At 50.7% G+C, this 24,594-nt stretch overlaps 1 protein-coding gene across 2 annotated transcripts; it reads left to right on the forward strand.

Moving 5' to 3' along the window:
* The first annotated feature begins 1,325 nt into the window (after window positions 1-1,325).
* On the forward strand, window positions 1,326-24,594 carry YWHAG (tyrosine 3-monooxygenase/tryptophan 5-monooxygenase activation protein gamma). 2 transcript variants are annotated; one of them, XM_074160467.1, is made up of 2 exons: window positions 1,326-1,601; window positions 21,059-24,594. In XM_074160467.1, exons 1-2 carry the CDS (start codon window positions 1,515-1,517, stop codon window positions 21,713-21,715), a joined length of 744 nt encoding a protein of 247 aa, XP_074016568.1. In that variant the 5' UTR covers window positions 1,326-1,514; the 3' UTR covers window positions 21,716-24,594. The 2 variants fall into 2 exon arrangements, with proteins under 2 accessions (XP_074016568.1, XP_074016569.1); XM_074160468.1 differs by having other exon boundaries at window positions 1,515-1,610; window positions 21,068-24,594.

Raw genomic sequence — 24,594 nt, forward strand, 5'->3', positions numbered from 1 at the left:
TCCTTTCCCCCAGCACTGCAGCATCCTCTCAGCATCTCTTTATCCATCAGCTTTTTAGGAAAACGGGATCTCTGATGGCTCCTAATGGAGTTCCTAATGCACAGCAGAAGCTCTGCTAGGCCGGAGCAGACGTGCGCTTTTATTTCATGTGTTATTGATGAGTGAACGCACCACGCTCCCAAGCTGCCCACTCATAAATTATCCAGCGTGGCTCTTCGGTGGGGCCGCTCCTCTCGTGGAGGACCCATCCCACGGCATGGGAAAGGGGATGAGGGGGCAGTTGTTTGCCCCGAGCTGTGTCACCGCAGCCTGGCCCAGCACCATCACAGCATCATGGACCCCACAGCCCTCTGTGGGTGTGGAGGGTAACCCGGGAGAGCACCCCAGCGCCAGGGCAGCCCCCAGCCACCTGGGAGCGTGGCAGGGGCCAGGCCAGCATGGCTGTGGGTGGCATTGGACAGGGCGGATGGTGGCCCTGGGTGGACCTGGGCTATGAGTGCGAGCTGACTGTGAGTGGGTCTGGGTTGAGAATGGGCCTAGGCCGTGAGTGGGTCTGGATTGTGAGTGGGTCTAGTTTGTGAGTGGGCCTGGGTCCAGGCTGTGCGTGAGTCTGGGCTGTGAGTGGGTCCGGGTCCAGGTTGTGAGTGGGTCCAGGTTGTGAGTGGGTCTGGGTTGTGAGTGGGTCAGAGCAGTGAGTGGGTCCCGGTCCAGCCTGTGCGTGGGTCTGGGTTGTGAGTAGGTCCGGGTTGTGAGTGGGTCTGGGTCCAGGTTCTGTGTGGGTCTGGATTGTGAGTGGGTCTGGGCTGGGTTGGGCTGATTGGGTCTGGGTTGTGTGTGGGTCCAGGCTCTCTGTGGGTCCGGGCCATGAGCAGGCTTGGTTTGTGAGTGGGTCTGGGCTGTGTGTGGGCCTAGGCCATGAGTGGGTCCGGGCTGTGTGTGGGTCCAGGCCGTGACCAGGCCTAGGCCATGCATGGGCCTGGAAACCGTGCGTGTGCCCATCCCACGACCATACCTAGGCCGTGCGTGTGCCCAGGCCCGCGAGTCTTTCCCCGTGGGTGGCGCGGCGGCCCCGTGTCCCCACTCGGGTATCCAGCCGGGCCCACCCGCGGCCGCTCCCGGTGAATCAGCACAGGCCGCCGGAGGGACCCGAAGTAGGCGGGCCCGAGGTGGGAGGGGGTGAGCTCTCTGGCGCGGGGCACGACGGGAGATGGAGTCCTCGGGGGGGTGCGGCGGAAACAGCCGCACCCCCCCGAGGACTCCATCTCCCGTCGTGCCCCGCGCGAGGGCGGTGTGCGGCGGGGCGGGGCGGGGCGGAGCGGGGCGCAGGGGGGTTGTGGTGGCCCGCGGCGCGCGCACAGCACCGGGTGCAGCCGCCGCCGTCGCCTCAGCCGCAGCAGTGCCGGGAGCCGCCCGCTCGCTCTCCTCCTCCCGTCGCCGCCCTTCCTCCTCATTCTCCTCCTTCTCCTTCTTCCCGGAGCCCGCAGCCTCCTCACCCTTCCCCCGGCCCCGCGAAGATGGTGGACCGCGAGCAGCTGGTGCAGAAGGCCCGGCTGGCCGAGCAAGCCGAGCGATACGACGACATGGCGGCCGCCATGAAGAACGTGAGTCCCGTCCCGTGGCCGTTGGCCTTTCTCCCCTCCCCCCCGCCTCACCCCGACTCCGGGCTCCCCTCGCCCTTCCCGTGCTGCCCGCCCCCGCGGGTGGTGGGCCTGGGCTGGGGAAAGGGGGGCGGGAGGGTGTGTGTGGGCCCCGGCCCCTTGCTGTCCCTTCGTCCGGCTCTGGCCCTTGTGGTGTCCCCGGCACCCCTCGCCGGGTCCCGCTGCCTTTGCTTTTCCCTTCCCAGGCACTCCCTGCTCTCTCCCGACCCCCCATCCCCTGCCCTAGAGCCCCCCACGCATCCTCTCCCTTATTCTGGAGCCCCCGTCTAGCCCCACGCACCTTCTCTCCTGCCCTAGAGCCCCCCACGCATACTCTTCCTTGTCCTGTTGCCCCCACTCTGCTCCACGCATCCTCTCCCCTGCCCTAGAAACCCCATGCATTGCTTCCCTTGTTCTGCTGCCCCCCACGCATCCTCTCCCTTGTCCTGCTGCCCCCGACTCAGCCCCACACACCCTTTCCCCTGCCCTAGAGCCCCCCACGCATCCTCTCCCCTGTTCCGCTGCCCCCCTGCTCTGCCCCACGCATCCTCTCCCCTGTTCCGCTGCCCCCCTGCTCTGCCCCACGCATCCTCTCCCCTGTTCCGCTGCCCCCTGCTCTGCCCCACGCATCCTCTCCCCTGTTCCGCTGCCCCCTGCTCTGCCCCACGCATCCTCTCCCCTGTTCCGCTGCCCCCTGCTCTGCCCCACGCATCCTCTCCCCTGTTCCGCTGCCCCCTGCTCTGCCCCACGCATCCTCTCCCCTGTTCCGCTGCCCCCTGCTCTGCCCCATGCATCCTCTCCCCTGTTCCGCTGCCCTCATGCATTGCCTCTCCTGTCTTGGTGTCCCCAACTCTGCCCCACACCCCCTCTCCCCTGCCCTAGAGCCCTCACCCAGCCCCACGCATCACGTCCCTGCCCCATCCCTTTTCTCCTCTCACACCAGGCCCCCTATCCTGCCCCACACATTCTCTGCTGTGCCCCCATCCTTGTCCCCCCCATGGGGTGAAGCTGCGGGGAACCCTGCGGAAGGGGGGGAGGGGGGGTTGGCATGCACACCTCTCTCTGCTGCTGAAATATCCCCCCCACCCCCCATCGCTCCTGTGCATCCCTTCCCGCGTGCGGTCGGCAAGGCTGGTGTGTGCTCGTGACCCCAAAGATCGGGAGCCCTTTCGCTGCCAAAGCTCTTATTTTTACTGCACTTGGTTGGAGATTTATGAATTGAGTCATGTTGTATTCATTTCACGCTCTTAAAATAAAGACTCTGCATATAGCAGGCTGATCTGATTTGTGACACTGAACGCTCCCCTTCAATACTGACATTTTGACAATATAAGAAGGGGAAAAAAAACATATCTCTGATCTGATCTTGCAAACAAAGCAATCGTGGGAGGCAGGATCAAGTCATTCCAGAAGATTCTGCATTTGTCATATTGCAGAGAGGCTAGACTGGGTGGAGGGAGGGAGGGGGTGCTTTAAAGGGGAAAACTGTTCTTTATGTTTGTCTTCTTAGTCAGGTCTGAACCTTTGCGAGGAGCTGGGGTGTCCTCCCTGGCTGATGAAAAGTGAATGCTGATCTAGGAATGTCGCAGTCTACTGTGGGTGCAGCTCTGTTTGCCCATATTGCACCATTTTGTCAATAACCTTGCATTTATCAAACAGACAAAACTGTCACAGCCCAGGAACGGGGAGGGAGGAGATGTCTTATCAAGAAATGAAATATGGATAATCAGAACAAGATATTATCATATTAAACCAAGTGGGCTATTCCTCTGCTGCGCTATGGCTTTTATACCATTTTCTGATAACGGCATCTATTCATTTTAAAGCAAAGCCTGCTGTGTGAGCAGATCCTACAGCTCATTTCCTACGGATAATACAGCCGCTATGACAAAGCCAACAGGGATATGCCTGGGGTACACAGCTGTGTTGCAGTATTCCCGTCAGGCGAATTTCCCTAGCCTGCTTACCCGGGGTTGGTGTTTAAACCAAAGGTGTTATTAGAGATTATATATGCCTTTTTTTCCTTTTAGTCCTTACTGGCCCTGGTGAAACAGTAACCCGGGGCTAATGCCGCTTATCAGTTGCCGTGTAGTTTGGCCGTAAGAAATGATTCACAGTGGGAGTGCTGACACCTCCCGCCACAGCAAACAAAAGGCAGAGCTTTGTTCTTCCTTTCTGCACGGCGCTGCCCAAACTCTGGCGCGGTGGGTCCGACGGTGATGGGCATGTCACACTCGGTTATCCCTGTCACCGTCCTGTGTGCCGCCCATCCCCCAGCTCTGGTTGTGCGGGGAGGCTGATGACCTCGCACTCATTTCCGTAGCAACGCCTAGTGATGTCATATGCGATGGTCCAAGCTGCAATGCACCCAGGTGGTAGCAGAGAGCATGCAGGCTGCGCCTAGCTAAGGTGATGCAGAAGCATTCCCGTGGTCGTCGCCGTTTTGTCTCCTGCCCTCTAAAGCTAGCCGTCCTGTTGCTTCCTTGCCACTGTGCTGAGAAATGCCGGATGGCTTTCCTTTAAAGCCTGGCATCGTAATGATGTGTATAAAAGGGGTTCATTTTCCTGCAGCTTGATCTCACCGTTGCATTTTGGTGGTCGCCTCCCAGGTGGTGACATGGCAGCCGGGTGTGTTGTTCAGCGAGCCTCAGCCCTGCCTGCTTGGGAGCCTGGGCTATTTAATCGTTTAAAATGGAAATGGTGTACTGGGGCTCTTGCTGTCTGCTGATTCACCCAGTGCCGCTTGCCACAGCGATGTACTGGATCACAATAGTTTCTTCCAAATATTTTTTTTATATATATATATAGTAAGTTCTAACTCCTTCCTTACTGCAAATGCCAGCCGTTAATTGGTATGTGCAGTTGCATTGCTGCTGCAGGAGCAGGACAGTTCCTTTGGCCCCCAAATGTGACAGATTTACTGGAGAGTCTCGGTAAAACACAGCAGATGGTCCCCTTGCTGGCCAGAGGGAGCAGAAGGTGATGCTGCACCGAGGAAGGGTGATGGGGCTGGGCCCATCGGTCCAGGGCACAGCTGCATGACCTTGTCATGTCCTTTGTCACCTCAGTGCTGTCTGGGGGCACAGTCAGCCCTATAATGCGTTGGAAAGCAGGAAAGCTCCCCTCTGGTCCCCAGGGTGGTGGCTGTGCCTGCTGGGCTTGGACTTGCCATCCCAACTGATGCTCTGTCCAAGCAGCAGCACCAGCGGTTCCCTTCCTAGCCCGCTGGGGTTTTGCTGCCCGCAGTGCCCATGGTTGAAGCGAGCTGCCTTTTTGTCTGGTTCAGCTCTACGAAGGGTTTGCTGCCCGGCCCAGCGCCAGGGCTGTGGATCGATATCCATTAGCTGGGGAGCGGCGATGCTGCTGGAGGCTTTTTGGAGGTGGAACCCTGCCAAGCCCCCGGCGGGTGCTGCCTGGGGAGCAGAGCATGTGCCTCCCTAAAGACCTTTAGGGTGGGGACACACACAGGTGAACAAGAGAGACGATTGCAGTAATGTTTATAGGAAATAAGTTGCGTAAAAAGGGTTGGAAAGGATTATTACATTGCAGCTACGTACCATGTAGGTATGGGACCATACGGTGGAGTCCTTGAGCCCACCTGAAGGTCCTCTGTGAGGGGAACACCTGGCTACTTGACTTTGGGGACCCAACGTCTTCAGCAGGGCCGTGGCTGTGCTGTATGTGAGGACCGTCCGCTGCAATGGTGGTGGGTGTGGAGGAGCGAATGCTGGAGATGCTGAAAAGCAGATGGCTGCTGCCCAAGCTTTAGACACAACTGGCTCTTGGTGCAGTAAATGGCCGTTGTGGGTGGAGGAGGAGAGCGAGCGTGGGGAACCGTAGGCCTTCCCTGGCACGGGGTATGTGGGCTTATGCCGTGTTGCTCACCAGCCTGGCAGGCTATCATCCTCCATGTCCAGTGGCCAGGCTGGCGCAGATAGCGGAGCTTCACAAAGATAGCAGGCTCGCCTTTGGAAAGGGGGGGAGTAACACAAATCCCTCCTATCTGGAGAGTCCCAGGAGAGCAGAGCAAGGATGATTAGCTGTTTTCTGCTTCGCAGCATAGACAAGACAAAAGGGTGAGGTGGAAAGGCTTCTCCAGGAGGAGTGCTGGGCAGGCCATCTGCGATGGTAGGAAGGGAGCAAGGATTGTGGTGAGTTGCTGTAGTAGCACTTCCCAGGGGGGCTGGGGAAGGCTTTGGAGAAACCATTTCCAGTGGAGAGAGGGTATGTTGGCATCTAATGACTGCATCGATGCTCTTGCCGCTGCCCCTTGTGCAGGCATCTTGAATGCTGCTCAGCCTGGTGGTGCCTCCTGGACCGTTGCGGCATGGGGCCACGTGGCTTCCCTACCTGCTCTTACACATAGAAAAGCAGTCCTCTCGCCCTTTAGCAGCAAGGGCTTGCTCAGATGTGAGTGATGGTGGTGGGGCTCTGAGACAGCGTGACTCATGAGCAGGGAGCAGGGCTTCCTTCCCGGAGGTCCATGGGGTCAGGGCAGGATGGCTGTTCTCAGGAGCTGCCATCCTGTCGCGCTTCTGACCTCGTAACGGTTCACAGCATGAGTTGTCTCTGGATAAACAGCCTCAAGACCTTCTAGCGTCGCATTCAGGCCACGGACAGGTAGCAGCATGCCCTGTACGTGAGTGCAGCGGGCACTGCACACATTAACTATATTAACTGGTGAGGCTTCAGCAGCTCAAGCTCTTAGAAACTCCCTTAGAATTTTAAGCTCCTGGTAAGTCTTAGTCTATGAGCTTTAGGAAAAGCCACTGACTTGTGAGACCATGATGGGTTTCTTTCAGTTGACCAAGTATGGATTTGATTAGAAATAGCTCTTTTTGAGCTAAACAAAAGTGATATTGAGGCTGTGATGGAGAACATAGCTGTGCAGATCTCCGGGGTATATGGAAACAGTAAAGCTCTTGGGCAAGGGCTCTCCAAAAACTCTTAGGTGTTTTGGGTTTAGCTAGTAGACCTTGGATGGTGGCTAGCCCTGAAAGTGCAAAAAGGTTGGTGGGAGTTGTCTTGATATTTCCCCCGCCCTGCTTCTTTCTTGTGCTGCTTCTTTTGGTTAAAGATGGCTGGCTCACAGGAGACTTTTTTTTTTTTTATAAGCTTCATAATATGTGTGAACGAGCCCTATCTGCTCAAGGTTTGCTCACCAGCTGATCCCAAAGTTGCTCTCTGGAATAGACTCTTTGGGCACTGGTGATGTGAACTTGGGCTTGCTAGAAGCTACAGGAACAGCAATTTAAGGGCAACCACAGCACTTCAGTTCCAAAAGTGTTTTCCGAGTTGAAAACTGCACCTCTGGAGCATAGACACTCTTCTTGGCTTGTCTCATCTGAACTGGATGATGTCATTTGGCATCCTCTTAGGAGCTCCCATGAGTGTGCTGAATGGTGCTTGCAAGAGAAGTGCGGGCAATCCAGATAATCGTGCTGTATCCTTCAGCTTCCTCTGCTTCCAACCGCTGGGTGATGGCTGATACTACCATAGCCGTTATCTGGGATCTGGATTGTGATCAGGGGAGATGAGGAATATGCTTCATCCTTGCCTTCAGAAAGATTTTTCCTTAATTTGAGGATCCCCATCGTATTTTTTTTCCTCTGCCCCATCTCTTCTTCGTTGTGTATTACAGGGCCGCTTCATTTTAAGCTGTCTTCATTCTTGTGTCTGGGCCAACAGCATCGAAGCTGGTCAGGAGTGTGGTCAGCTTGGCTTTTTGGGTAGGAATAAGAAGCCTCAGCCTCGCAGAGCTTAAGATCAGGGAGGTAGAGTAAGAGTGACCTGAATGGTCATGAGGGGGCCTGAGCTGGGCCAGGGTTTTGTTCCCAGGCTGGTGAGTGACCCCAAGCCCCTTCACAATCATAAGTACAAGGATTTTCAAAGCCTGATATTTCACTGCATTGCATACTGGGGCATCACATGCTTGGAAGAAGCACAGTTAGGACTGAGGTGGAGAAAGATGTCAGCGTGCACAGGATGGTGCATAGACGGAGGACTCCAGCTGTACCAGCAAGCTACTCTTCTGCCTCCTGCTGAAATGCTGGGATGGGATGGTTCGTGCCATTCAGGGTGGGTTTAAGCTGTGTTGATGAAAGGACTTTAGTGGTTGGACTCGATGATCTGAAAGGTTCCTTCTAACCTAGACAATTCTATGACTCTGCAAGGGCAAAATGCACATGGTGGGAGCTTTGTCAGCTGGTGTTATAAGTAACTGGTGAGCTGTTACTTGACCTTGGATACAGTCTTCTGTCTTAAATCTTTAAAGAATTTGTGTTCCCTTGGGTTCAGTAAATGCTCCAAGACAACATGGGTGAGCCCAAGCCAGCTGGCCTGTCTGGGTGTTGTGGAACTGCATATTTGGGTAGGGTGAGGCATTGAGTGTACAGATCTTCATGCCACAAGGCATCAGAAAAGATGAGATGTGCTTGTCACATTTACCATTTGATCAATGCATACCTGTTAGGAATTGATAATCTGGCTGTGACTCTTGAGGATATAAGAAGAAACATGTCTTGGAGTGCAGCTGATGGAGCAGGGCCTGGGAGAGGAGAGTGGTAGCCATAGCTTTACATCTGGAGAAACCTCCATGGACAGTGATGCATCTGGCAGGGTATGATGCATGAACTCTGCAACTCAACTCTTCAGCTTCCGTTTTGAGCAGCTTCATGCCAAGTAAACCATGTGCAAACAAATGCATAGAAACTCGTGTGCAAGGCTACATATTTAGGAAAAATAAACAATCCAAGCTTTTGTGTGTCCAACTGCTAATGCTCGAGTAACCAGCTGCTTCTTGGGAGGTGGCTTTGTCTGAGGTCAGACACATCCTTGGATGCGGAGCACTGCTGGAGTCAGTGCTTGGCAGAGGTGAGTAGTGTGTTGGGAACTCAATACCAGTCTGGCAGGGAATTGGAAAAAGGACTGTCAGACTGGTTCAGACTAGAGCCAGCTGCTCGCTGTGTCCCAGCCAGACACCAGGCTGTTCAGAGGCAGGTACAGAGGAAGAGGGACTTGGAAAATGCCAACAATCTGACCCAAGGGAGCCCTTCCTCAGTAGGGTTGGTGTCTGGGGCATTTAGGAGACTGCAGATCTGAAGGTACCTTCTGCTTTTCTGCCCAGTTCTACCTCTTGACCTGTGACTGACAGTGAAATGTGAATGCATACTGGAATAACTGCAGTACAAAGCACAGTGGAAGAGGATTTGCCTGGCTTCCCAAGCATTTCTCCGTTGACAACCTTGATAGGCTACAGGCATCATCTTCTGCTTCACCGTGGCAAAGCTGTGATGCGGGACTTCGGTTGTCTCTGGGTAGCTGATGCACCCTTGATGCTTCCAGGTGCTCTTCTACACTCCAGTGCTCTGCAGCTCAAGATAGCTTTTTCCAAAGTTAGTGCTATTATGAGTATTTTTGTGCTAACTGGTTTGGAGCCAGCTTAGACCTTCTTTCCTTTGCTGTCTAGACCTTCATTATTTCTTTCTGGAAGGTTGAAGCCTTAACCAACTTCTATTCTTTACTGGAAAGGTAACTAACCTAACTTATCCTTGGCTGAAGTCTCCCTCACTCCTATTAGATTCATGTGACTGCAGACAAATGGCAACCTGATGTCTGGAAAGCAAAAATTTCATGAGAACAGTAGCAAGTATTTGCTTGACTTGGCTTTGCAAGCGATGGTCATCGCTGGAAAGCGATAGCTTGGAAACTCATTTTAGCACCTGCTAAAACAAAGGGGAAGTAGCTGTGAATTAATCACTGTACTGATGAAGATACAGTGGCTTTGTCTTTTGACCTCTGAAACCTTCAGCTTGACTTCGGGATGCTGTCCAGATGAATAGCCACGGCCAGTGTCACACTGGTGGTACTTAGATGAAATGCTCTGCCATGGCTGCTGGCTGCCAAGCTCTGCCTGTGTTCCTGCCTGGGCGGTTTTTGGTCTTTGCAGATAGGGAAGCTCTTTTTCCCTTGTGGAGGCAACATGGCTTTGTGGGAAGCCAGCCATCGGCTTGTCTGAACGCACGATGCGTTCACACATGGGTGATGGAGGTCCTTGCAAGATGAGTGAGGCTGTGTGGGAGCATGGACACCTTCCCCAGCTCCCCCCCTCCAAAGCAGAGCAAGCTTTGAGCAGCTGGGGGGGGACTTCATAAATGTGCACTTGTTCTGGAGCGAGCAGGAAGGAGGAAGTATATGGACCCACGACCAGCTGGCTGTGGGGTTTGTCTGACTTGGTGGTGTGTCATCTCCTTGGCTGGGCACGGCCAGTGCTGTCATAGCCAGCTTTATCTTGTTCATTCCCCTGGCTGCTTGATCTAATGAGCAAAGTCCCTCCTCCTGTCTGAAAATGAAGGAAAATTGTGACAAAAGGGTTTTCATTCTACTCTTTATATTTTTTAAGTAAGAGGCCTGATTCCTCTCTCCAGAGGCCAGATGTCACAATGTTGGATTCCTACCCGTGGCTCTGGGTGGGGAGCCTGCTCGGGGAGGAGCTCAGCAGAGGGATGGCTTTGTCTGGCTTCTCCCAGTGCACAATGACAGCGAGCCCGAGCTGCCATGTCTCTCCAGCCCCTCTGGTGGGCTGGAGTTACTGGGGCTGGTGGGGTGCTGGGTTTGGTGTTCACCCAGGTGTTTCACCCAGGTTGCAGTGGCAGTTTGCTTGGTGGAGTCTGGAGAAGCACAGAAATGGTAAATTCTGGAAAATGGAGGTGAAATGATGAGGCAGCAATCTTTGGGCTGCAGGAAACACCAAGACTGTCGCTCAAAAGCAGTGCCTTCGCGTAGCTGGTGAGACAAAAGCCTTTGTTCTGCCTGGTTAAGTACAAACTTCCCCCAATCTCAGGTTTTTCTGTGCTAACCCAGATTTAGTCACATCTCGGGAATGACCCAGCACATGCTCAGTTAGGTATTAAATCTGATTTTTGGTCCCCAACTAGTAATCTAATGACCAAGGGCAGTGCATTAGTTAATAGCAGTAGGAGAGTAACGAGAGAACATGTCACTGATGATGGCATGAGATTCCCTTAAAGTGATCCCCAGATTAGGGATTAGAGTACTTAATGTTTTTCTTCTGTAAAGGAGATGTTAGAATTGAGTCAGTCTATGGGTGTTTGAGACAGCTGCACTCGGATGAAGGCAAGTCTGCAGGGACCTGCAGTACGGAATCACGTACAAAACATTCCTTAATTGTTTGCAAATTCCCTCTGATCTTACTGGATGCGTTGGCTGGCTGGAGAAGGATCTTTGCTTACGTACCAGGCAAAGCTACTTGGCATGTCAGTTTGCTTCTGATTCCTCTCTAAGATGGTTTCAACAAAGGCTCTAGAAAAATATCAGCGAGAAGTCTCGGCTTCAGCGTTAACGAGGCTGCTGATGGACATGCTGTTTGGACAGTTGTGGTGTTCTGCAGCATGAAGTTTATTAATAGTAGTTGGAGAAGCTGTTGCTGTGCTGTATGCTAACAGATACACTTGAGAACTGCTGTAGGAGATCTGCACTTGTAAAAGACTAATGCTTAGTATTCAGCAGTGAAAGAGAACTTAGGGAAGATTAACAGCCTTTGATTTACACCCAGCTGAGGAAGGCATTGGAGCTTTGCCTGTTTATGCTGTTGGGCTTTGTTACGTGGGATGAATATTTCATTACCTTGACGTTTGGAGCTTGGCTTCCTGCATTTGGTGGTGTCAAGACGTCAGTGCCTGAGGGGCTCTGTCACCTGTGATGAACTGAGATCAAATCTGTGGTAGTAGTCCCCTGGGCTTCAAAAGAGGACTGGGAGGAGATAGCTGGAGCCAGGCGAGAGTACTTAAATCCACAGTCAGAGCTAGAACAGTAAAGTGACCCTCCTCGTAATTTAAAATTGGCTGCAGTGATCCAGAAAGCTGCCAGAGCAAAAACTTGAATTTCTGTTCTGCAAGTTCATTTAAGGAATTAAATAAAATTGTCTTTTATTGTGTAAGATCAAGCCTGAAATCCCTGAAGCGGTGGGAGGGTGAAGTACATCTGGAGGGATAATCAGTGATGCGGAAATTAAACCTATGGTGGAGCTGGCATGCTGGAGTCCACCTGGGTGTTCTGGAAAGTCTCTCGTTTAATCTGGTAAAACACGTTTTAGACACTGCAAGGAGCTGCTGGTTCTGCAGACCAAAAGACCTAGAGCAAAAATCTTGTTGTGGTTTTTTTTTTTTTTTTTTATATTTCCAGATCCTTGCCTTGATGTGTGACAAGCAGACTTTCCCAAAGCCTTTGGGGTATTGACATGAAGCGGTTAAAAACTCCTGTGCTAGCTGCAGGGACTTTTTTGCATGGTTGCAGCTTCTCCCATTTCATCCTGCTGGAGCAGCAGCTTGCAATGGTTCTTCCGTGCAGGAGAAAGCCATGGAAGCAGCCAAGAGCTGCCCAGTTCATCCTGCTCTGGCAGACCTGGGATCAGGCTGGCTCAGCAGCCAGAACTTGTTCTCAACCTTTCTCGGGGTGTCCTGTCCATGGTACGTCATCTCTCCTCTCTCTACTTGGCTCAACTCAATAGTGGTCATGGGTACAGCATAAGGCTGTCATTTTTTGAGCCCCTGATTAAGGACAAGCATCTCGTGTTGGCCTGGTACTTGAAGCTGCAGGGGGGATTTGATGATCTGGTGGCCGGGTGCCTGGCAGTGGGGCTGGAGGTGAGCGGGGAAGCACTAATATCTGAGCCAGATTAGTACTCTTAGAAGCTGTGAGGTAAGTCTTTAAGCAGCTAATGCTCCCAGGAGCACTAAACACCCTTCCCGCGTAAAACTTGATTCATTTATCTAGTGTATCCCTGCTTATGTGCTGGAGTCCCTGAAGTCTGTCTGCCTTGTTTTTCCCCCCATAAGTTGGGGGGAAAGGGGGGGGGAAAGTCAGTCTTCCCCTATGTTGACCAAGTCTTAAGACTCTGGAAATGACTAGTGGTCATCCCATGGATGGCTGCTTCAGCTAAAAAGCCTGTGAGGGGATGGACTCTTCTGAAGAAGAATAATGCTTGAATGGAAAAAAAATAATAAAGATTTTAAACTTGTACAGAAATGCTGTTGAGGAAAGAGCTGCAGTTACTCTTCAAGAGCTTTTCAACTTGCATCCAGAGAAGTTTAATGCAGCCCAGAAGAGCCTGTAAAAATCACTGAATTGTCATTCTTATTTCAAAAGGATCTCCTCTGAGCTCCTAAAACTTTTGGCATGCTCCAGGAGCATGTCTGAGCTCCCATAACAGTGGCACACTGTGGGACTGGTCTTCCACGTGCTTTGCAGAAAGCTTTGCAGAAAGCTCGGAGAAAAGGCAGAACAGCAAGGAACAGACTGAGTAATCCAAGGCAGGAGAGCTCCCTGGGCCGTTAAGCAACGGAGAAGGTTGGTGGTGATCTTGGGCTCCTGCTAAAGTGCTTGCAGAAATGCAAAATTGGGCAGATGATGCTTGCCAGCCTGCCATATCTTGGGGAATGGGTAGCTTGACGTCCCTTCTGTTGTGTTGTAGTTAGCAGGCAAAAGGTGCTGGTATCCCATCTGCCAGAGACGGTGTGATGAGCCCTGAGCGACAGTCCTCTTAAATGCTGGGACTGATGTGGTTTGACTTGCTGCTTTCTCCATCTGGTGGCAGGAAGGCACCAGACCAACGGAGATTGATTATTTTTCCCAAGAGTTTTTAATAGGTGCGAGGCAGCTAATGGCAGCAAGGCAGCGAAACAAATTGTCCTACGACCAGTTTTCATCTCCTTTTAACAGCCTTTCTTTTGGCAAGGCTAACAAGAATCAAGGTGTTAATAAGGAAGACAAGAACAACTTCAACTTTAATTCCTTAATGGCTCAAAAAGCAGATCCTGACTGTAGGAGCAGCTCTGTGCTACAAGGCTGTGCAGTCTAATTCAGAGATGGTTTGTAGCTCTACGCTGATGCACCTGAAGAACATACACAATGCCCATGCTGGGATTGTTCCTTCCAGCTGGTTGTTGCCATGTGTCTGGGCTGCCCTCTGGCAACTCCATAGCCGTGGCAGATTGCAAGGTCCAGTAACATGCCCCGAAGGCAAGCGGATGTTCCCTTGTGCTGGCCTTATCTCAAAAGCTGCAGAAGAAGCTGGTGAAGCGAATCGGTGGCACCCAGGTGTTCTGCAGCAGGGAAAACTTGAACCGTTAGACCCGATGCTGGGACTGCAGTGCTGCAGATAACGGGGAGTAGATGAAATGCTTCTACCAAATGCAGAATAGGAACAGCTTGGAACTCTACTGTTGCCAATGGCTTTCTCGCTTTGGCTCCCTTTTACGTGCAGGAATGACCCAAGTAGCTGAAACTTGCTTTTTCTTTAGCTGAAATCCATCAGAGCCAGACTGAAACGAGAGTGAGATCTGCAGGCTCCAAGGACCGATCAAACCTGTGTGTAGCATGATTAAATTCACTTTGGCTTAAGTAGCTGTTAAGCTACAGAGGGCAATGAAATAAATTAAGTCTTGGTTTTCACATCTCCCTTCCAATTTGAGGACTTTGTCTCGAGTGGTTCAAAGTCGCCTTAAATAATAAAGGCTGCGGAGTGGGATGAAAGCCGCTGTTGGCTGTAGGAGCATGCAGAAATCCTAATCAGTGTCTAGAGTGCCTAAGTAGCCTTTGAGATCCAGTTATGCTGCAAGCCATAAACAGTCTTCCTTTGCAGACACTGGTCCTTGATGCACTTGGTCCAATTTGAAACGTAATGGCAGAACCATCCCATGTGCCTTCAGCTGCTCTCCTACAATGAGAGCCGGCCCCTTTAGCTTAAAAATGGGAACTAAAATGCCATTATTCATACTGAAACAGGCAAAGGAGACAGCAGTGGGGAACTAACTTCTGCCCACAGCCTGCTGGTGCTTTTCTGGTCTTGTCTGAGATGAGAGGAAGGGCTGGACCAGCAGCTGAAAATTCCCCCTAGCCACACTGAGATAAAACACGAGCTGAGAGGATGGTGGAGGGGCTTGGCATGGAGAGATGTAGTTATGGTGTGACTTCCATTTTGGAAGTGTGACATGGGGGAGAAGGCTAAAGTACAGGGGAAAAAAAAAAAGACCTGAACCAGTGAAATCTGGTAAGATTTTAGATTTAGGTCTAGTTTAACACACGCCTACTTTGTGTTGAAGTAGGACAGTGTTTAAGAAAAGCATCTTTCCGACGGCTGTGGTAGTGTCATAGGACAGCTCGCTCTGGAGCACGTAAGGAGAGGCTGTTCTTGACTAGGTTGTGCAACATCTAGTCATGACTGTAATCAAGCCACTGGGTCATGGTGATAATTTAATGTGCTTGAGGGCAGCCGTTTCTTCAGAAGCTAGATGTAGAGTGGGATGGGGACAGAAAAAACAGGTGGTCTCTCTGGCCTATCCCTTCCAAACGGACAGCACTTGGACTGCTGAAGGTGGTCTGATGTCTGGAAAGAGATGATGGGGTCCCACCACAAGGCAGCGGCTGGAGATGGAGGGGGGAAGGTGAGATGGCCATAGGTAGTCCTGAGCATTTATCAGCTGCTTGAGCCTGAAGTTGTTACGTGCTGGTTGCTCCCTTTGCTGGTGGCTTCAGACCAAGTAAGAATTTCAGTGGTGGGACTTCTGGCCAGAACATTCTTTCAAAAGCACATTTGCCTTTTAAAAAATGAAACAGAAAAGGGGACCTTTGGGCCAGACCTCAGTGTGACTAACAAGCTGCATGTGAAGGAAAACAAGGCAATTGCCAAGGTTTCTGTCGAGAGATAACATACTTAATTACATGGTGCAGAAGCTGTAGATAGAACAGAGGGAACACAAGCACTGAGAAGGAGATGGCTGTTGTGTATCCTGGTGCAAGAGGAGGTGTAGTGGTGTTCAAAAGCTGTTCTCAGTGGACAGTTTAAGGATCTTATTGTTTTCTCAGGAAAGGTTGGCTTCTTTGTAGATGTCTAATGTCTTCAGGGACTCGGGACCTCTTTTAGGCAATCAGAAAAGCAAGAGTGTTGAGGCTTGTAACATGGATTAAACTCTCAGATGTTGATGGTATTCCCCAGGGAAGAACCTCTGGGTCTGCTCAGCTTGCTCTGCTGTATGCTTTGAGATAAGACATCAAAGCTTGGTAAGAGCCATAAATGGGTGGGCACTTGGTTATAAAACAAAGTGAAAATCCATGTGTATAAGGATAAACAGGTAAATCCTGTGATGGATCTCCATTGCAGCTACTGAAGGGTCCTCCAAAATGATTATTTCATGATGTACTGAGAAATGATTACTTCAGACCTATTGATGCAAGGTGAGAAGTGGACGATAAGAATCTTGGAATAAGCCCCATGGGCAAACTAACCTGCTGGCTGGGAGCAAACCTCCCCTGTAGGTCTCAAAAAAAAAAAGCCTGCTAATTAGGCTGCTTCTGGAAAGAAGGTGCAGTAGGACCAGTCTTGGTCCTACCTGCTTTTGGAGGGCACAGAGTTTGACATTAGGGGTAGGTGAAGGTTTGCTGCCCAGCTTCTCCGTGTGAGGCTGAACCGTCCCCTGGCTGCAATGTGATACTTGGGCAGGCTGGGAGCCTGCCAGGTTTTGGACACAGCACTGAGTCAGAGCTCACGGCTGTAGCACGGAAATTGGGAGAACCTTCTCCCAGATCGTGCTGCCTCCAGAGAGCTTTGTTGCAAATCAGAGGGCTTTGAGTTATATAAACCTCTGGCCTCTCAAGCAGTAGAAACCCTAAACTTTCAGTAGTTTTTGTCCGACAGGAACCGTTGGACTATCCCTGCGGCTTTAGGGCACTTGAGTCTTGGTGGTGCAGACGCTGCACCCTCAAAGGCTGCAGGAACTGGTGAGACTGGAACTTGGCAACGTCCTCAAGCTTGGTGATGGAGCGTGCCTCCAAGCCAAAGCCTGTCAGCGTAGACTGCTCCACGCTGAGCCTGGTGTAGACCTGCACTCCCTGGCTCAGTGTCTTCTCCTCTGCTCCTGCCCTAAGCAGGGCTTCTGCTGAGCACGGGGCTGCCTGCAGCGTGTGAAGGATCTGGCTCCTGGCACGTGTGCCACATGCTGTGACAGGGCATGGGGGAAGCTCTTGTGACCGTGACCATTGCCTGCAGACTAATTGGGAAATGAGAGGCACCACAGCTGAGGTTTCCTGCTGCTCTGCATCAAGAAAGAGCCAGTGGGCTTCCAGGCTGGGCTTGTTTGGGGGGAAGAAGCAGAAAGGAAGGTGAAAAAGGCCTTTTTTTTTTTTTTTTTTTTTTTTTTCCTAGAATAGCTAGAAGACTTGTATATATCAAGTTTCTGGCTATGTGAGCATGTGGACTAGCTCTTACGCCACATGCAAGGCTTGACTCTGTTTCAGTTGCATGCATTTCCGCCCCCCTGCCCGCTGATCTACAGGAGCCACCAGGGTGAAACGAGAGGCTTGACTGTCACTGAGACTTGCAGTCCAAATTCCGCTTTTCTCTGCGGTCAACCAGGGAAGTAAAACTCCAAAATGACTTGAGTTTCCAAGAGAGTAGTTAGGCTTCCAGGCAGAGGCTGATGGCTTTGTGTTCCTGCCAAGCCCTTTCAAGGTCAAACTGAGATGTCTTTGGATATTTGAAGCCTCTAACTCTGTGTACTAGCACTGGGAATGGCATGAGGTGACCTAATGTGCATCGGGTTGGTCTATACATGAGGGTGCTGCCCTTCTTAAGGGAGATGAGACCCCTCCACGATCTGAGTTAAGAAGGGGGAGGTTCTGGCAATATTAATCTGGGTGCTGGAAAAAAACATTAACAAAAATTCTCCACAAGGGCTTTTAATGTGACCGCTGCGATCTAATCCACGCCTGATGCAGGATATTGCCTTATTGATGTTACATCAGAGGCATTCAATGTAATGCTATAAATTAAGTATATCAGAGCTTGCTGTTCAGCCTCCGGCTTGATTGAACTCACTTTGTGTTGGTATTCTGCAGTGTAAGGAAAAATCCAGCAGTTGGTTGGCCAGAAGAGGCTTACAGCGAAGGCACAGACCCTCATCTGCTTGACAGGTTGCTGCAGTGGCTTCTAGATGGCCTTCTGGAGATGTTCACCTGTACAGTGTTATTGGCAAAAGCAAGGTGGTGGTGACAAGGTGACTGTGCAGTCCTGTGCTGAAGTGCCACATATACCATGGCAGATACCGTGCAGAGACACCAGCTCACCCTTGGGCAGTGCGGTGGGGCGGGCAAACTGGCAGCAGTGGCTTAGCTGTGGCACTGAGACGTGGCAGGCAGGTTCTGGAAGACCAAGGGGCTGGGATGATGGCAGTTCTCAAAGGCAGCTTAACCTGGGCTACGCCTTTTCTCCCTTCCAGTGACTGATTAAGGCAGCTAAGTGTACCCTTACTGTCCCATACCTAGTGTCCTGGGCAGCTTGTATTTTTTTCCTGCTGCAAATGCAAGTGCCAGATGGTTCTCTTTTCTTCCTCTCTTGGTTCAGTTGCAAACTGAAATATTTGTGGATTGCAGCCTCTTCCTTCCCCTCTCCTAGCGCTGAGGGATGCGGTCCCTGTCTCCAGCCGTGTTACACCTCTGCATTTCTCTGCAGTGCATCTCTGCAGAGCTCTACCTTACCGGGAGCCTGGGTACTGCTAGAAAGGAGTTACATGCTTAATTGAGACTCCCTGTCTGCTTTGATAAGTTCCCCGCCAGCTCCCAGGAGGAATCTTGCTTTCTCCACAGGTGTACCTTCCATCTGTCAGCCAGTTTGTTGAAAGGATTTTGACAGGCAACTTTCTTCCGTAATCCTTAATAGCTTCAAATTTAAAATGTTTATGGCAAAGCTAATCCTACGAAACTCCCTGTAGTTTTAATAAATCTGTCCTCCAGCAAGACTCTTCTGGTGAGAGGAGGTAAACCTACTTCTTTGTGCAGTGATAAATATCTGCAGACTTGGTTGTGGGGCAGCTTTAAAGTCACCTGCTTGGTCCACACTTAAAACTGGTATCTCAGCTCAGAGAGCCTCTCGCTTAAAAACAAGATCTCCTGTGGTTATCAACCTTCATAACCAGTGTCAGGATGGGAAAACTGTTGGAGTCGGCGAGTCTCTTGTAGTACAGCTGTCGATGTTGGACACTCTACTTACAGCTGGAAGGTATGAGAATAAGTCAGGGGATGGGATCCCATCAGGCTGGGATTTCTGGATGTTTCTAGTCCTAATTCCCTTACTCAAAACAGGGTAACTTAGATGAGACAATACCCTGAGTAACCCAGTCAAGTTTCCAGTATCTCCAAGGACAGACATAAGCTCTAGGACAGGGGGCATCTTCATTGTGCTCCAGTGTCTTTCAAAGATGGCTTTGACCTCACAGTATCTTTAATTTGTGTGTGTGCAGGTGCCACTCGGAGGGAAGAATGAATGGAGTCACCTCAAAGTTGTTAAGCCCTGTAAAAATACAGGCAACTGGAGACCTCTGAACTTATAGCACAGGGTGGCCTGGAAGCAGCATGTAAACGGCTTGCCAGGGGTATTTTAGCACATTGCAGTCGGGCTGTGTGCAGGGCTGAGCCTCTGCCCCGGCCCCTCTGCGGGAAGCAGGATATCACACACAACCCAGGGCTTGTGGTTAAACAGCCACCCTTAGCCTGGCTGGGAGAGGGGGCATGTGGGTTATTCTCCTGGCACCGGGACCTGCTGGATGGCCTGGGGCGGGAAAGCTGGGAGCTACCTTGGCACGCTGCCCCGTGGACCTTGTCCTGTATCGGTGGCAACTGCTGATAGTCACAGGAGATTCTGCCCTCTTTTAACGTGACACCCATTTCCCTGGTCCCTTGCCTGTATTTTGACGCAGAAGGTGGTTGTGCTGGTTTGCCCAGTAAGACCCTCTTCTGCATGGAGGTGGGCTGTTTGCTGCTTCCCCTGCCAGGCTGTAGAGCATCTCATGGAGCAGCATGGGTCTGCGCAGTAGTGGGGATGGAGGCTCTTCTTGCTGCCTCTCCTTGCTCCTCAAGGAAAGGAATAGAGGGGTCCAGATCAGAGACCAGAGTGCTCTGCTTGCTGCAGGGGAAACCAAGGCTTAGGTATCGCTTGGTTTTGGAAGAAAACATTGGCCAGAACGTGGTTGAGGAGACCGGCAGGCAGGAGTGGATGTTACTGGAATGAGCAGGTCAATAACCGAGGGTGAGTCATTCCGGGCCACTCAAATGAGGTCCTGGGCTGGACCATCCCACACCTTCCAGCATGAGCCCTTGGCCTCCTGATCACCACCATAAATGTGGTTATCTAGGCCCAGAACAAACCTTGTCCTTGCAAACCCTTGTGAAAATGACTCAGTATTTGCAGAAGCCTTTCACATCCAAACCATTACCTAATCCTTGTGAGCAGCGGCTGCCGAGAGGAGGCTGGCAGGTTCCTGCTCTGCTGGCCTGCTTCCCACACGGCCAAACCCGGGGTGTGCGTGCGGTGGGGCAGTGAGACCCCGGGGGAAGGGGACAACAGCAATATCCAGGTTCAAAGTGCCACTTGGCAGCTGTAACCACCCCAGCTGAGCGGCTGTGGAGCAGCCTGGCTGACAGAGCGTCCTGGGCTGCTGCACCCGCTCCAGGGGCACAGAGACCCACGTACAGGGCACAGCGTGGAGTCAGGGGGGGTGTGAGCCCTTCAAATGACCCACTGTCCCCAGGGCAGGGCAGTTGGCCGGCTGCCTTATTGTTGCCAGAGGTGCAGCCATGGGGTTGCGGGGACTGGGATGAGATTATTGTGATATCAAATGTGACGCTTCCCAGTAACTGAACTGGCCAAGGTGGCGTTTGGCAGCCTGCTTGTGGAACGGCTCCATGCTCCATCGTCTCCTTAATCCCTCTCTTGCCGTGGCGCGTGAGGCAGGTGGAAGCGGTGCTGTGCATTAACGCTGTTATCCTCAGTGAAGGAAATCCTGTGTGGGAAGAACATACTCTTTCTACCATGTGAGCTTTTATAGTACTTATCTGTGCAGATGCCTTAGGCAGCTGTAATTTTAACATCTAACGTGTTCTTTAGGCATCTCAGAAGCGCGGCCTGTGCTTATGGGAAACGGAAAAGATGAACCCCCTGTAGCCATGGTATTGTTAATCCATGTGGTTGGCTTGTAACCTTAGACTGTCTCCACCCTTTTGCTTTGACTGTCCCTCTCGCCTGTGTCACGAAGTCTGACTCTCACCACGCAGGTGAAAGGCATCTCTTTCCTAAAAGAGAATTTTTCTTATTCTGGAGAACACGGATCTTCTAGGAGATGGAGAATACCTCAGAGAAAACCCAACCTTCCCCTTTTGCTGGGGGACCAGACCACGATGTGATTTCCCAGCTGGCTCCCTCTGGGATGAGTGTGGATTCCAGATGATTTATGAGCTGGCTGCCTTCTGCGTCTTGCTAGAGATGCAAGGGAACATCTAAATGTGTGATGGGAACATAAAGTGACTGGGGCTTAACCCAAGTGTCTCTCTTCTCTCTCCCTCTCTCGATGCAGGTTACGGAGCTGAACGAGCCTCTGTCCAATGAAGAGAGGAACCTGCTGTCCGTTGCCTACAAAAACGTGGTGGGGGCACGGCGTTCCTCTTGGCGAGTAATTAGCAGCATTGAGCAGAAGACCTCTGCTGATGGAAATGAGAAGAAGATCGAAATGGTCCGGGCCTACCGTGAGAAGATCGAAAAGGAGTTGGAAGCGGTGTGCCAGGATGTGCTGAGCCTGCTGGACAACTACCTGATCAAGAACTGCAGCGAGACGCAGTACGAGAGCAAAGTCTTCTACCTGAAGATGAAAGGGGACTATTATCGCTACCTGGCCGAAGTGGCCACTGGTGAGAAGAGGGCGACCGTGGTGGAGTCTTCGGAGAAAGCCTATAGCGAAGCCCATGAGATCAGCAAGGAGCACATGCAGCCCACCCATCCCATCCGGCTGGGGCTGGCCCTTAACTACTCGGTTTTCTACTACGAGATCCAGAACGCGCCGGAGCAGGCCTGCCACCTGGCCAAGACGGCCTTCGACGACGCCATTGCCGAGCTGGACACCCTCAACGAGGACTCCTACAAGGACTCAACGCTCATCATGCAGCTCCTCCGTGACAACCTAACGCTCTGGACGAGCGATCAGCAAGATGATGACGGCGGAGAAGGCAACAACTAGACCCCCCCCGATGGACTGGCAGCCGCACGCTGATGCTAACTACTGCAGTCTTTATTTTTTTCCCACGAGTGGGGGGAGGGGTCAGGGGTGGGGGAGGGAAAGGGAGGGGACACCTTCCCAGGGAGGCCCCCCACAACCTGTCTTTGATTGCCTCGTTGACATTTTTGCCAAAACACCACTAGTGGAAGTCAGGCTGGCTGTGCTGGTATGGAATAGCAGCCTCACTGGCATATGGACTGTTCTGTAGATTATTAATACAAGTGGAGCTGTCTTTAATTTAACTTTATCGCTAGAAATAAAAAGGGTTTTAAGACGAATTCGCGTGGATGGAATGGCCCTCGTTTTTAAGGAAAGCAACGCAAAACAAAAAAAAAAAAAAAAGGGAGTTCTGTGGTTCCAGTAAGGCTTTGTGCGTTTGTTTCTTCAGTCCAAGTGCCGTGTGTCCGTACCACCTCGCGGGGCGTCTCTCTGCAGCGCTCTGCCTGGCAGGGTGTAGCTTCAAATCCCCAAATTGAGAAGGAATTTTAATAAATAAATAAATAAAACTAAAGAATTTGGGGCTTGCGAAGCCCCAGGATTTAGGCCATCCAATCTCTTTTGTTTGTTTGTTTATGAAGATATTTATTAGGGTAGCTTACAGTATTAACACTAAATTGCAGTTTACAGTATTTCTACATTACAGCCATATGACATCAAGCCTTTGATTGTCTGTTGTTTTTGTTTTTGTTTTTTCTTTTGCTAGTTCTTTTGGCTTGCCTTCCTGATCAGTCCTCGCCTGTGGACTGGCTTTAGCTATTCTGTGTCGCCCAAGGCAAGAAGACCGCCCGCCCGAGGAACATCAAAGCTGCTCTAGTTTTTTGGTCAACAGCTTAACAGGTGCTTGGCTAGCGGCTGTTTCAACTATTTTAAGTCCACAGCAAAAGGTTTAAGAACTTAATTAGACAAAGGGGGAAGTGTTTAAACTTAAAATGCCACTTAAATAAAAAAAAAAATAATAATAAAAAAAAATAATAAAAAAAAAGAGCATTCAGGTCTGTATGTCATGTACTGTGTTTGGTATTTCAAAAGACCATCCTGATTTAAGGTGCCACAGCTGCTTCCTCAGGGATTGCACTGCCATTTCACTCTGCCTGACTTTCTCCCACTGTACCATGAGGTTTGTCAGCAGATCTCCGGCACTCAGGCTCCCTTGTTTGTCACCAGGGAAGCCGGGTGCGTTTTCCTTTCTCCTGGGGAAGCTTGTGGTGTAATGAGTGAACTTCAGGAGCTTAGAAACTAATTTGGTAGAGAAATCCTCAAGGGAAGAGCTACAATCATAGACATTTCTTATTCACCATCGGGAGCCCAGGAACTTAGTTCTCTTCTTAGCAAAATCTTTTCTGAGTCTGTCTGATCCGGCTGGGGGTGGGAGATGGGGCATCTGAGTTGCTTAGCAGGTAATGTTTACCCCATTTTGAGTAACTTTCTTTTTAATTCTTCTTTTTACATGGTTGTTGGAAGTTCACTGCTGTTCTCCAGCTGGCGGAGTGCTCTGCCACGTGGCTTTTCACCTAAAGCTGCGCAGTAAGGAAAAACCGCACTCCTGCATTTTCTTTTCTTTCTTTTTTTTATTTTTTTTTTTAATTTTAGAAACAGGCTTTCATTGTCCCTTCCGAGAGTCAGTCTGCAAACAGCGTGTCGTGGTGTTGCACACATGGTACAGCCGCTGTCGGGTCTCGTGGGGAGACGTGGCTCCCGCTCCCTCCCCGCAGTTAAAGGGAGCCGCTTCCCTGACTCCTGAGGGAGCGAGCGGGGCCAGGGCTGCCCCTCGGCCTCCGGATACGGCCCCAGCGATGCCGGCAAAGCTTTTCTTTTCCTTTTGACTGGGATGCCTTCGCGTGCAGAGTCTTGCCCAGCCTTGCTCGCCGGCTGTAGGGTGTGCAGCATCCCGCGGCCAGAGGCTCACCGTGCCGGTACGTGCCGTGGACTGGAAGATCCCCTTTAGGCTTCTTTAACCTTCCTTCGATCGACCCTCGTGTCCCGTGAGCAGTGTTGTCCCAGCTGTATAATTTGGAAGTGATTTACTGGAATTACAAAACCTATCTTTTTTTTTTTTTTATTATTGTTTCTTCTTCTTCTTTTCGGCTTTTGCTCTGGCTGCTTTAGGAAACTTATGCAGGAGAGATGGCACAAGAGGGCTAAAAACGGAGTGGGGGTCAGGGACTTGATTTTTAAGCAGCTTGAATGGTTTCTTTTGTTTTTTAAGAGATGCACTTGCCTATGATACTGTCTCTCCAGTGAAATGATTACTGCTCCATTACTCTATTGATACAATATTGTGCATGCTAGTGTCGTATTTCTATACAGTAGCTTGAAATTTATTAACTTATACTGTAGATGTTATGTATTCCTATGACAAAATAGTCTTCAAAAAATTTTTTAAAGTTTTTTAATTTATTTTTTTCTTTTCGGGGGTAAAGTTTGCTCTACCAAATAGTGATCGTAACAAACTGATCTGTTAATGGATGTTGCTATAGTGACATGCAATTATATATGATTTTGTTTTTAAAAAGGAAAAAAAAGCAAAAGAAAACACCAGTGTTAGCTTAATCTTAATGTCTGGTGTTCGTCATGGTGAAATTATAACTATTACAGTGTAGGAGAACAATGACTGTGTTCTTTGAATGAGCCTTTGTTTGTGCTTTTTGTCATGTTATGCAGTGAACTATTTTTAAGGTCTAATCAGTGATTATTTTTTCCAACTCCGTGTTTCTGTAAGGAATTATTTCACACACGGACCATTCTTAGCAGTTTTTCCTCAGTGATGGAATATCATGAATGTGAGTCATTATGTAGCCGTCGTACATTGAGCAAATAAACTTACAGATCTGACGTCAGCG

Source organism: Numenius arquata, chromosome 18 (genome assembly GCF_964106895.1).
Source record: "Numenius arquata chromosome 18, bNumArq3.hap1.1, whole genome shotgun sequence".
NCBI classification, from domain to species: Eukaryota; Metazoa; Chordata; class Aves; order Charadriiformes; family Scolopacidae; genus Numenius; species Numenius arquata.

Bases quoted from the DNA above. Each gene is read 5' to 3' on its own strand.
- YWHAG (XM_074160467.1), top strand. From the start codon at position 1,515: ATGGTGGACCGCGAGCAGCTGGTGCAGAAGGCCCGGCTGGCCGAGCAA. The intron at 1,602-21,058 runs GTGAGTCCCGTC...CTCTCGATGCAG, and splicing joins TGGCGGCCGCCATGAAGAAC to GTTACGGAGCTGAACGAGCC.